The sequence below is a fragment of the Oncorhynchus clarkii genome, chromosome 17 (genome assembly GCF_045791955.1).
Source record: "Oncorhynchus clarkii lewisi isolate Uvic-CL-2024 chromosome 17, UVic_Ocla_1.0, whole genome shotgun sequence".
NCBI lineage: Eukaryota > Metazoa > Chordata > Actinopteri > Salmoniformes > Salmonidae > Oncorhynchus > Oncorhynchus clarkii.
The window spans coordinates 76836424-76850659 of NC_092163.1; the positions used below are offsets into that span (position 1 = coordinate 76836424).

The 14236-nt window shown below is 43.1% G+C and overlaps 1 protein-coding gene across 1 annotated transcript; it reads right to left on the minus strand.

The window, feature by feature from the left end:
- Positions 1–4899: 4899 nt before the first annotated feature.
- LOC139369512 (keratin-associated protein 4-6-like) lies at positions 4900–13371 on the minus strand. Its single transcript, XM_071108754.1, has 4 exons — positions 13288–13371; positions 5713–5851; positions 5315–5500; positions 4900–5084 (listed from the first exon to the last, which is right to left on the minus strand). The coding sequence occupies exons 1-4, from the start codon at positions 13369–13371 to the stop codon at positions 4900–4902; spliced, it is 594 nt and encodes a 197-aa protein (XP_070964855.1).
- Positions 13372–14236: the final 865 nt, after the last annotated feature.

Consider the following 14236-nt stretch of genomic DNA (forward strand, 5'->3'; position numbering starts at 1 on the left):
AAGTATCCCTCTGATCCGTCTCTCATCTCTCCTGAAGTATCCCTCTGATCTCTCTCTCTCCTGAAGTATCCCTCTGATCTCTCTCTCCTCTCTCCTGAAGTATCCCTCTGCAGACGATGTCTGTTGTGTTTATTTTCTCAGCAACCATGCACGTGTTTATCCAAAAGGATGTATTATTTCTCTGCTCCTCCATCATAGTGGCTTTAGTGCTCTCTGTGGTCAGTGTGTGTATTTGTGTGTAGTTTACTCCTACATGGGGAGACTGATGTGCTGTTCCCTTCAGACCCCTCCTCTGCTGTCTAAAAAGAAGAGAGAAAAAACTATTATTTTTTTTCCGTTGACAGACAAACTGACTTGCAGTAAAGTGTTCTCTCTGTTTCTCATGCTCACCACAGCTCCAGCTAGGGTGGGTGAGTCATCTCATAGACACATAAACAACAACGTACAAAGATATTAATCAGAGAGATGCATATCCACAGTACACATCAACGTTGTATAATATACATACGTACACTCCCTTTACTCATGTAGAACAAACACACTAGTATCTCAAAGGCTCTTCTCCCCCTTGTCTGTCTTCATCTTTTCTTTTATGCTCGCATTAAAAAAAAGACAGTACCCGTTCGTATGCATGCACGAGCACACATATAAACACACAAAAGGAGCACACAAAAGAGTAAAAATGCGCTGTAATTATTTTTTGGGGGAAATAAAAATGGAAACTGGCACCAATTAAGGAAACCCATAAAGAAACCTCAAAACAGAGAAGCACAAGGGGATTCAACTGAGAGTGTACATGTAAGTCAGAATACACCCAGGCTTCAGGATGCCATCCAGATATGATCCTCAGTCTATCTAGTAGTGTTAACATTTTTATCTGAACTTTTATATTGTTTTCCAGGTGTTGTTAGTCCATGTTATCTTTTTTTTTTTTTTAAAACACCAAGTGCCTTAATGTGTCTTATTGTGTTTGGACCCCAGGAAGAGTAGCTGCTGCCTTAGCTGCTGCCTTGTGAGGGTTGTCATTGTAAATAAGAATTTGTTCTTAACTGACATGCCTAAGGTTAAATAAATCTAATAAAAAGCTAATAGGGGATCCCTAATAAATACAAATACAAAAATGCCTTGAAAAGCAGAAAAAAAGATTTTGAAAGTAAATTTATTTGGGCTCACTATTCTAATTAGATAAAAAGTTTAAAATACAAAGATTAGATGAAATATACCTGGGTGCTGGTGTTTTTGAGTTGCTAGTTTGGAGAATATAATTTGGAAGTATACAGTATATTATTTTTTTACATTTTTTTTAATCAGAAATGATTGCTTTTGGGTATATCAAACGTGTGTGTACTGTTCTCAGATTTTAATTCATAGATTTTAGATGTGCATGAAAATGTTTTGGGGTTTTTTTGTGAACCGTTATACAGTGCTTGGAAAAATATTTTCCCCCTTTTCTAATTTTCTATACTTTTGTATATTTTTCATACTGAATGTTATCGAATCTTCAAACCAAAACCTAATATTAGATAAAGGGAACCTGAGTGAACAAATAACACAACAATTACATACTTTATTTAATTTATTTCATAAACAAATTTATGCAACACCCAATGTCCCTATGTGAAAAAGTAGTTACCCCCTTACACTCAATAACTGGTTGTGGGACCCATGTCGTCCAAAACGTTATACTTCTGACTCATCTGTCACTAGAACATTCTTCTAAGAGTCTTGATGTTCATCCAGGTGCTTCAGGGTGTTTTTGGCAAACTTAAGTCAAACTTTTTAGACGAGATGGTCCCGTTAAGTCTGGGCCATGCAGCTAGACAAAACACACAATCAGCTAGACAAAACACACAATCAGCTAGACAAAACACACAATCAGCTAGACAAAACACACAATCAGCTAGACAAAACACACAATCAGCTAGACAAAACACACAATCAGCTAGACAAAACACACAATCAGCTAGACAAAACACACAATCAGCTAGACAAAACACACAATCAGCTAGACAAAACACACAATCAGCAAGACAAAACACACAATCAGCTAGACAAAACACACAATCAGCTAGACAAAACACACAATCAGCTAGACAAAACACACAATCAACAAGACAAAACACACAATCAGCTAGACAAAACACACAATCAGCTAGACAAAACACACAATCAACAAGACAAAACACACAATCAGCTAGACAAAACACACAATCAGCTAGACAAAACACACAATCAGCTAGACAAAACACACAATCAGCTAGACAAAACACACAATCAGCTAGACAAAACGCACAATCAACAGGACAAAACACACAATCAAGTCTACATGAAAATGTCTAAAAAGCAACACATTTGAAGATTGGAATGGCCTAGTCCCAATTGAGATGTTGTGGCAGGACTTGAAACAAGCATTTCATGCTTGAAAACCCACACGTCGCTGAGTTAAAGCAGTTCCGCATGGAAGAGTGGGACAGAATTCCTCCACAGCGACGTGAGAGACTGATCAACAACTACAGGAAGTGTTTGGTTGGAGTCAGTGCAGCTGAAGGTGGACTGATCAACAACTACAGGAAGTGTTTGGTTGGAGTCGTTGCAGCTGAAGGAGGCACAACCAGTTATTGAGTGTAAGGGAACAATTACTTTATCACACAGGGGCATTGGGTGTTGCATAACTTTGTTTATGAAATAAGTAAAATAAAGTATGAAATTTGATTTGTTATTTGTAAACTCATGTTCCCTTTATCTAAAATTAGGTTTTGGTTGAAGATCTGATAACATTCAGTTTAAAAGAAAACAAATCTGAAAATAGGCAAATACTTTTTTAGAGCAGCTGTATATCCATCTGTATATCCATCTGTATATCCAGCTGTATATCCATCTGTATATCCGTCTGTATATCCAGCTGTATATCCATCTGTATATCCATCTGTATATCCATCTGTATATCCGTCTGTATATCCAGCTGTATATCCATCTGTATATCCATCTGTAAATCCATCTGTATATCCATCTGTATATCCAGCTGTATATCCATCTGTATATCCATCTGTATATCCATCTGTATATCCATCTGTATATCCAGCTGTATATCCATCTGTATATCCAGCTGTATATCCATCTGTATATCCGTCTGTATATCCATCTGTATATCCGTCTGTATATCCATCTGTATATCCAGCTGTATATCCATCTGTATATCCGTCTGTATATCCATCTGTATATCCGTCTGTATATCCATCTGTATATCCATCTGTATATCCATCTGTATATCCAGCTGTATATCCATCTGTATATCCATCTGTATATCCATCTGTATATCCATCTGTATATCCATCTGTATATCCAGCTGTATATCCATCTGTATATCCGTCTGTATATCCAGCTGTATATCCATCTGTATATCCAGCTGTATATCCATCTGTATATCCATCTGTATATCCATCTGTATATCCAGCTGTATATCCATCTGTATATCCATCTGTATATCCATCTGTATATCCATCTGTATATCCATCTGTATATCCATCTGTATATCCAGCTGTATATCCATCTGTATATCCAGCTGTATATCCATCTGTATATCCATCTGTATATCCAGCTGTATATCCATCTGTATATCCGTCTGTATATCCAGCTGTATATCCATCTGTATATCCATCTGTATATCCATCTGTATATCCATCTGTATATCCAGCTGTATATCCATCTGTATATCCATCTGTATATCCATCTGTATATCCATCTGTATATCCATCTGTATATCCAGCTGTATATCCATCTGTATATCCAGCTGTATATCCATCTGTATATCCGTCTGTATATCCATCTGTATATCCGTCTGTATATCCATCTGTATATCCATCTGTATATCCATCTGTATATCCATTGTTTAGCTGGAATGAAATGTGTGTCCTTTCATATTTTACTGTGTGGTTGGTTGTCTCACCTAGCTATTAAGATGTATACACTTCATATAAATCGATCTTGATAAGAGCATCTGCTAAATGACTTCAGTAAAAAAGGTTGTTATTTGATACATTAGACTGTGTAAAACCCAGCAGTGAGGCGAATATATAGCATTTTGGGGGAAAAAAAGCATGATTATTTTTCTCTCTGAAACGAAACCATCAAGTGATAGATTTGAAATAAATGCATGTCTGTCATTGAACAACCCCATGCCATGATTAGATATGGAAAAAAACCACACCAATCTCTTTCATAATTTCTTTAACCTTTTAAATGTAAACCAAAATGTAATCTACATAATCCCCAAAAGTAATTATTTATCATGAGAGGGCCATAAACAATAACTAGTAATGCTGCATACCCCATGAAAGGATCCTATCTCACCTTTCTGTTAAAAAAATAGTTATAAATTGCTGAGATGTAGTCACTTTTGAGGACCCAAGCTCAAGTACACAGTATAAACAGAAATTGTTTTTTGTTTAAAATCTATTAATTATTTTAGATTATTGGCTATAAATCGATCTCTGAATGTGCTACAGCGAATGTGCTCCTACTCTCTCCTGCTGCGTTACGACGTAAGGATTCCAGGGGATTGTTAGTGGCTTTAGGGTTTAGCCAGGAATTGACGAACAGTCGGTAGAGCGAATGAAATGGTAGGAGGGACATCCCAGCTTCAAGTGGTGTCAGATTTCACGTCCTGCTTCACACAGGCAGAAGAGACATACTCCTGTGTCCGTGAGAATCAGGGCTACCTCTCAATGCAAGCCATTTCCATTTAATGGTGCCCAATACATAAGTGAATATGGCAGTCAGAACTGGTACCAGAACCACACAGGTCCCAAAACAGGGGACTTTACATATAAGAGGTTTTAAACAATAAAAATAAATTTACCAACAAGTTTGAAAATGGATATATAGCATTTTGGAATTAAACTATTCATGTGGCTTGCAGGAGGCTGTAGGCTTACAGGAGGCTGTAGACTTACAGGAGGCTGTAGAGTTGCATAAGGCTGTAGACTTACAGGAGGCTGTAGTCTTACAGGAGGCTGTAGGCTTAGTGTAGGCTGTAGACTTACAGGAGGCTGTAGGCTTGCAGGAGGCAGTAGACTTACAGGAGGCTGTAGAGTTGCATAAGGCTGTAGACTTACAGGAGGCTGTAGGCTTACAGGAGGTTGTAGGCTTACAGGAGGTTGTAGACTTACAGGAGGCTGTAGGCTTGCAGGAGGCTGTAGACTTACAGTAGGCTGTAGACTTACAGGAGGCTATAGGCTTGCAGGAGGCTGTAGACTTATACAGGAGGCTGTAGGCTTGCAGGAGGCTGTAGACTTACAGGAGGCTGTATACTTACAGAAGGCTGTAGGCTTACAGGAGGCTGTAGGCTTGCAGGAGGCTGTAGACTTACAGGAGGCTGTAGGCTTGCAGGAGGCTGTAGGCTTGCAGGAGGCTGTAGGCTTGCAGGAGGCTGTAGGCTTACAGGAGGCTGTAGACTTACAGGAGGCTGTAGGCTTGCAGGAGGCAGTAGACTTACAGGAGGCTGTAGAGTTGCATAAGGCTGTAGACTTACAGGAGGCTGTAGGCTTACAGGAGGTTGTAGGCTTACAGGAGGTTGTAGACTTACAGGAGGCTGTAGGCTTGCAGGAGGCTGTAGACTTACAGTAGGCTGTAGACTTACAGGAGGCTATAGGCTTGCAGGAGGCTGTAGACTTATACAGGAGGCTGTAGGCTTGCAGGAGGCTGTAGACTTACAGGAGGCTGTATACTTACAGAAGGCTGTAGGCTTACAGGAGGCTGTAGGCTTGCAGGAGGCTGTAGACTTACAGGAGGCTGTAGGCTTGCAGGAGGCTGTAGGCTTACAGGAGGCTGTAGACTTACAGGAGGCTGTAGGCTTGCAAGGGGAGCAGAGACCCTACACTCTTAGAAGTAAAGGAGCCTCAAAGAACCTTTTGGGGTTCAGATTACCAATGTGGGGGAACCCCTGTAGGGGAACCCCTGTGATATGATGCATTTTTTTGTGCAAAACCTTCACAGATTGACATTTATACGTTGATATTGGGCTGCCTGTGTGAAGGTTCAAACAGGAACCTTTTTTTGTGATGGGAGGGATTCAACCTTTTTCATAATATATTATAGTGGCAGCAGCCTATTAGAAGATTGGAGGTTTGACTTTCAGATAGTTTTGGGCACACGTGAGAGTAAATGTCATTCCTGTTCATCACATTAAGTTTGTACACTACAAATTAAAACTGTTCAACCTTAACATGAGATGACAATACACTACAATACACTACAAAACGGTCACTGTTCAACCTTAACATGAGATGACAATACACTACAATACACTACAAAACGGTCACTGTTCAACCTTAACATGAGATGACAATACAACAGAACAGATGAACAGGAATGACATTTACTCTCACGATGGTCAAAGTTAATTATCTGAAAGCCATGTATCTACTAAGCCACGCCTCCAGTCCTCAGATCGGACCAACCGGGTCATATTTTAAGAACCCAGCATCAGCCCAACCTGGCTCTTTTTAAAGAAAACAACTAAACTAAGTGACTCAATGCCTGCAACCCAGCACTTTGGTCAATCAAACAACCAAGCATTTTTAAGAGTGTAGGGCTACATACAGTAGGTTGAAGATTCTGTAGCTAGCTAGCGACCTAAGCCAACACCTAATAATTATCATCAACAAACGTCATTATCATCATAAACAAACTTTTCAGAATTAAATCTGGCTGGTAAAATAGTACTCGTATAGGAATGGCTATTTGTTTACAAGTCGCTAGCTATCCCAAAAAAAACACATATTTTTCATCTTCGTCTGAGTCTGGCAGCGCAACAAATCCAACAGCTAAATTAATGCAAAGAGCTCTGCACGTGCCAGCAAAATGGTTCCTCCAGGATGCCTTTGCTACGTTGAAACATTAAAGGGTTCTCCATTAACCCTTCAACTAACCAAAGGTGCAAATATTAACCTATTGACTGCAATGTTTCCTTGAAGAACTCCAGGGTTCCTTGAGAATGTCCAGGGTTCCTTGAGTCACACCTAAATCTAAGAGTGTACACAGTTGAGAGGGGGAGCAGGGAGATGTTTTGATTTAATTAAATGCGTACGAATTATGCCCTTAACGAGAAGAGCAATGGGATCACTTTCTACAGAACGTAACTTTAAATAAATAAATGAAGAGGGTGCTGAGACTCCTGCCACTCGGTACTGTGACGGAGGAAATATGTTGAGTTGCTTTCGTCCTGCCAGGGTGTGTGTGTGTGTGTGTGTGTGTGTGTGTGTGTGTGTGTGTGTGTGTGTGTGTGTGTGTGCGTGTGTGCGTGTGTGTGTGTCTGTGAGCTCTTCAGGAGAACCACTAATGGGTGCCACATTCAACCAGCACCATGACGCCATGCCACACGATCACACACACACACACGCACACGGTACAATTACTATATACTGTATGTACACACTGACATGCAAAGATATGCATAGTCACACAGCTACAGTACACATACAGCGCTCCTTCAGCCTTACCCTGAGACAAACATACTGTCAAATATGATAATTATGTAAACAGTTTTGTACAGAGAACAGTACTGGATTAAGACTGGATTAAGACTGGATTGAGACTGGATTGAGACTGGATTGAGACTGGATTGAGACTGTACTGAAACTGTGTTGAGACTGTTTTGAGACTGTATTGAGACTGTACTGAGACTGTATTGAGACTGTACTGAGACAGTACTGAGACTGTATTGAGGCTGTACTGAGACTGTATTGAGACTGTATTGAGACTGTATTGAGACTGCTTTAAGACTGTATTGAGACTTTATTGAGACTTTACTGAGACTGTATTGAGACTTTACTGAGACTGCACTGAGACTGTATTGAGTCTGTACTGAGACTTTACTGAGACTGCTTTAAGACTGTATTGAAACTTTACTGAGACTTTACTGAGACTGTATTGGGACTATATTGAGACTGTACTGAGACTGTATTGAGACTTTACTGAGACTGCACTGAGACTGTATTGAGACTGTACTGAGACTTTACTGAGACTGCTTTAAGACTGTATTAAGACTTTACTGAGACTTTACTGAGACTGTATTGAGACTTTACTGAGACTGCACTGAGACTGCTTTAAGACTGTATTGAGACTGTATTGAGAGGTTAAGTGATATTCTGGATTTTGTTTCATAATGACACAGTTATTCTTCCAGGGCTGTCATTTCATTCCTATAAATCGTATAAACCACTGGGACTTCCTCTCCATTTCTCTCTTCTCCTCCTATCCCTTTCCCTTCACTCCTCTCCCCACCCCTTCACTCCTCTCCCCGACCCTTCACTCCTCTCCCCGCCCATTCACTCCCCTCCCCACACCTTCACTCCTCTTCCCACCTCTTCACTCCCCTCCCCACTCCTTCACTCCTCTTCCCACCTCTTCACTCCCCTCCCCACTCCTTCACTTCTCTTCCCACTCCTTCTCTCTTCATTCCACTCCTTTTCTATCCCTCACTCTCTCTCAGTTGGCTTCATGTGAGATTGATTGAGCTTGAGGATTCAGCCCTCATCAAAAGCAGCATGTGGTTGAACGCAAACCACTGGGACTCCAAACCACTGGCACTCTAAACCACTGGGACTCCAAATCACTGGGACTCCAAATCACTGGGACTTCAAACCACTGGGACTTCAAACCACTGGGACTCCAAACCACTGACTCCAAACCACTGGGACTTAAATCTACTGGGACTCCAAACCACTGGGACTCCAAACCACTGGGACTCCAAACCACTGACTCCAAATCACTGACTCCAAACCACTGGGACTCTAAACCACTGGGACTCCAAACCACTGGGACTCCAAACCACTGGGACTCAAAACCACTGACTCCAAACCACTGGGACTTAAAACTACTGGGACTCTAAACCACTGACTCCAAACCACTGGGACTCCAAACCACTGGGACTCCAAACCAATGACTCCAAACCACTGGGACTTAAAACTACTGGGACTCCAAACCACTGGGACTACAAACCACTGGGACTCCAAACCACTGAATCCAAATCACTGACTCCAAACCACTGGGACTCCAAATCACTGGGACTTCAAACCGCTGGGACTTCAAACCACTGGGACTCCAAACCACTGACTCCAAACCACTGGGACTTAAATCTACTGGGACTCCAAACCACTGGGACTCCAAACCACTGGGACTCCAAACCACTGGGACTCCAAACCACTGACTCCAAATCACTGACTCCAAACCACTGGGACTCTAAACCACTGGGACTCCAAACCACTGGGACTCCAAACCACTGGGACTCAAAACCACTGACTCCAAACCACTGGGACTTAAAACTACTGGGACTCCAAACCACTGGGACTCCAAACCACTGGGACTCCAAACCACTGGGACTCCAAACCAATGACTCCAAACCACTGGGACTTAAAACTACTGGGACTCCAAACCACTGGGACTACAAACCACTGGGACTCCAAACCACTGAATCCAAATCACTGACTCCAAACCACTGGGACTCCAAATCACTGGGACTTCAAACCACTGGGACTTCAAACCACTGGGACTCCAAACCACTGACTCCAAACCACTGGGACTTAAATCTACTGGGACTCCAAACCACTGGGACTCCAAACCACTGGGACTCCAAACCACTGGGACTCCAAACCACTGACTCCAAATCACTGACTCCAAACCACTGGGACTCTAAACCACTGGGACTCCAAACCACTGGGACTCCAAACCACTGGGACTCAAAACCACTGACTCCAAACCACTGGGACTTAAAACTACTGGGACTCCAAACCACTGACTCCAAACCACTGGGACTCCAAACCACTGGGACTCCAAACCACTGACTCCAAACCACTGGGACTTAAAACTACTGGGACTCCAAACCACTGGGACTACAAACCACTGGGACTCCAAACCACTGAATCCAAATCACTGACTCCAAACCACTGGGACTTCAAACCACTGGGACTCTAAACCAATGGGACTCCAAACCACTGGGACTCCAAACCACTGACTCCAAACCACTGACTCCAAACCATTGGGACTTCAAACCACTGGGACTCTAAACCACTGGGATTCCAAACCACTGGGACTCAAAATCACTGGGACTCCAAACCACTGGCTCCAAACTACTGGGACTTAAAACTACTGGGACTACAAACCACTGGGATTTCAAACCACTGGGACTCCAAACCACTGGGACTCCAAACCACTGGGACTTCAAACCACTGGGACTCCAAACCACTGGGACTTAAAACTACTGGGACTCCAAACCACTGGGACTTCAAACCACTGGGACTCCAAACCACTGGGACTTCAAACCACTGGGACTCCAAACCACTGGGACTCCAAACCACTGGGATTTCAAACCACTGGGACTCCAAACCACTGGGACTTCAAACCACTGGGACTTCAAACCACTGGGACTCCAAATCACTGACTCCAAACCACTGGGACTTCAAACCACTGGGACTCCAAGTCACTGGGACTCCAAACCACTGGGACTCCAAGTCACTGGGACTCCATGTCACCCTAGCCCTAGTTAATTAGCCCCCACCCCACTCCCCCAACCTCCCCGTCCGTCCGTCTGTCCGCCCCACTCCCGGCATCACTCCTCCCTAACCAACCATCCCTTCTCCTCCTCGCCAGTCCCTCCACACTCCGTCAGCCACAGTCCCTCAACAGGATCTGTTCCAAACCCAGCCTGGCGTCTGTCTCTCTGTGTCGGACCCCCTCCAACCCACCACCACCATCACCACACTGATCATACATACTCCCTTACTTTGCACATACACACACACACACACACACACACACACACACACACACACACACACACACACACATCTTATACATGCAGAATCAAACACACACTCCAGACACACAAGCACAGAAGTATTCCCAGTCCTTACCCCGGTAATTGCTTTAATGTGAAACTTTGAAAGGGCTTTCTTGTCACTTCATGTTTTCTGCAATAGGGATGTGGCGAGTATTTTGATGTTATCCTTGGAGTGGCAGTGGTGGGTAGTGTTGGGTTTTGGTAGTCATGCTGTTACTAAAGAAGATATTCCTAGAGCTTCCTACAGTTGGGTCATAAGAAGTTAAAGAATAACAAAACAACAAGGAGACAGGGAGGGCCTTGTCTTGTCTTAGTGTGCCTGGATGTGAGTGTGGAGGCAGAAATGAAATGGTGTTGCTACCTCGCAGTCCAACCGGGGTGCACGGAGGAAGGAAACAGCTGGATGTGTGTCTGTGAGACATTCATACAGCGAATTGTAACGCTCAGTGGCCTCTAATGCTTCTGTTGTGTTTCTGTGTCTGTGAGACATTCCTACAGCGAATTGTAAGGCTCAGTGGCCTCTAATGCTTCTGTTGTGTCCCTGTGTCTGTGAGACATTCATACACTGAATCGTAACGCTCAGTGGCCCTTAATGCTTCTGTTGTGTTTCTGTGTCTGTGAGACATTCATACAGCGAATTGTAAGGCTCAGTGGCCTCTAATGCTTCTGTTGTGTCCCTGTGTCTGTGAGACATTCATACACTGAACCATAAGGCTCAGTGGCCTCTAATGCTTCTGTTGTGTCCCTGGGTCTGTGAGACATTCATACACTGAATCGTAACGCTCAGTGGCCTCTAATGCTTCTGTTGTGTCCCTGGGTCTGTGAGACATTCATACACTGAACCATAAGGCTCAGTGGCCTCTAATGCGTCTGTTGTGTCCCTGGGTCTGGATGTGAGTGCAGAGGAAAATAAATAGTTTATACCAAGGTACTGTATACGTAGACTGGACATATGAGGTACATTCAGCCACTGTCTGGACTGGAGAAGGAATGAGAGGCCAAGGACCAGACAGAGGAGGAGGGGCCAGGAAAGAGCAGACAGCACTCAGGCCCATCCATATGTTTCCAATTCCCCCTCCCCCTCCCCTCGTCTGTCTGTGGTGCTCTCTGCCTGGGCTGGGGCAGGGCTTGGCTGGGCTGGGCTGGGCTGTGGTGACATCCTCACTCACACCTATTACTCCATGGGAGACCACTGCTGATGCCATCCCCCCCACTTTACTGCAGGGGATTATATACAGGGACAGACCAGACTTTACAACCCACCCTCTAAATATTTATAATAACATACACCCAACACTACTACAACCCACTACAAAATACCACTACAGTACACACACAGCCAAGGCAAAAAGCCCTAGACACATACACAGCTGTACAGCTTTACACAACGTATCAATCAAATCAAATCAAATGTTATTGGTCGCGTACACATATTTAGCAGATGTTATTGGTCGCGTACACATATTTAGCAGATGTTAATGTGAGTGTAGCGTAATGCTTGTGCTCATAGCTCCAACAATGCAGTAGTATCTAACAATTCACAATAATACACACAAATCTAAAAAATAAAATAATGGAATTAAGGAATATAATATTAGGATGAGCAATGTTGGAGTCAGAGTACAAATATATATATATATATATTGAACAAAAATATAAATGCAACATTTTGCTAAGTTACAGTTAATATATAGAAATCAGTCCATTTAAATGAATTCAACTTTCTGGGATCTTTTATTTCAGCTCATGAATCATGGGACCAGCACTTTACATGTTGCCTTTTTATTTTTGTTCAGTGTATATATATATATATATATATATATGTATGATGGGATGTATAGACATTATGGACAGTATGTGGATAGAATGTGTAGTATTTCTGTAGAATACGTAGGATAGAATAACAGTACAGTAATAGTTGAATAAGGTGGGCTTTGACTAGAATACAGTATATATATATATATATATATATATGAAATGGATAAATCACTATGGGGTAGCCTAGTGGTTAGAGCGTTGGACTAGTAACCGGAAAGTTCAAACCCCCGAGCTGACAAGGTACAAATCTGTCGTTCTGCCCCTGAACAGGCAGTTAACCCACTGTTCCTAAGCCATCATTGAAAATAAGTATTTGTTCTTAACTGACTTGCCTAGTTAAATAAAGGTAAAATAAAAATAAAACTATGTAAACATTATTAAAGTGACTAGTGTTCCATTATTAAAGTGACCAGTGTTCCATGACTATGTACATAGGACAACAGCCTCTAACGGGACCTCTAAGGTGCAGTGTTGATTAACTGGGTGGTAGCCAGCTAGTGACAGTGTCTGAGTTCAGGGAAGCCAACTGGGTGGAGGCTGCCTGGTGATGGCTATTTAACAGTCTGATGGTCGTAAGATAGAAGCTGTTTTTCAGTGTCTCTCGGTCCCAGCTTTGATGCACCTGCACTGACCTCGCCTTCTTGATAGCCGGGTGAACAGCCCGTGGCTCGGCTGGAGGGCAGGCAGTGTGACCGCACCACCCTCTGGAGAGCCATGCGGTTGCAGATGGTGCAGTTGCCGTACCAGGCGGTGATCCAGCCCGACAGGATGCTCTCAATGGTGCATCTGTGAGGGTCTTAGGGGCCAAGCCAAATTTCTTGAGCCTCCTGAGGTCGAAGAGGTGCTGTTGCGCCTTCTTCACTACACTGTTTGTGTGGGTAGGCTATTTCAGGTCATCAGTGATGTGTAACGCTGAGGAACTTGAAGCTTTTCACCTTCTCCACTGCGGTCCCGTCGATGTGGATAGGGGCGTGGCTCCCTCTGCTGTCTCCTGAAGTCCACAATCACCTCCTTTGCTTTGTTGATGTTGAGGGAGAGGTTATTTTCCTGGCACCACTCTGCCAGGGCCCTCACCTCCTCCCTGTAGGCTGTCTCGTCGTTGCTAGTAATCAGGCCTACCACTGTTGTGTCGTCTGCAAACTTGATGATTGAGTTGGAGTGTAACAAAGTAGAATTTTGGATATCCATAAGAGGATCCAATACTTGTTCACAATAATATCCAAATATTATCAGAAAGGAGAGAGAATGAATAATGAAAGGGTGTGAAAGGGGTTCTCATGATATTCAACTGACTCAAATCAAACATGAGAAAGACTGTTGTGGGATGAGGAGGAGGAGTGAGAGCCAAAGTTGAAACCAGGAGCCCCTGAGGCCCCAAAGGACTGGGGCCGCAAAACACTCGTCCTCGGCCTTAAAGTTCATTAAAAAAAATGTTTTAATCAGTCTGCTGCCCCCTTGAGGTAAATGTAATATGAGTAAAATTGCATTACCCCGAAACGGGACACGCCGCCGTGTAAAACGAGCGGATCGTAGGTCTGTAGCGGACCAATGAACTGTCGAGATTGAAACGATTCCCGGTGC

Coding starts and splice junctions, on each gene's coding strand:
- LOC139369512 (XM_071108754.1), bottom strand. CDS start 13,371: ATGGCTCTCCAGAGGGTGGTGCGGTCACACTGCCTGCCCTCCAGCCGA. Junction 5,852..13,287: donor CCGGCTATCAAGAAGGCGAG/GTCAGTGCAGGT, acceptor TCCCCTTGCAAG/CCTACAGCCTCCTGTAAGTC. Junction 5,085..5,314: donor CTGTAAGCCTACAGCCTTCT/GTAAGTATACAG, acceptor GCAACTCTACAG/CCTCCTGTAAGTCTACTGCC.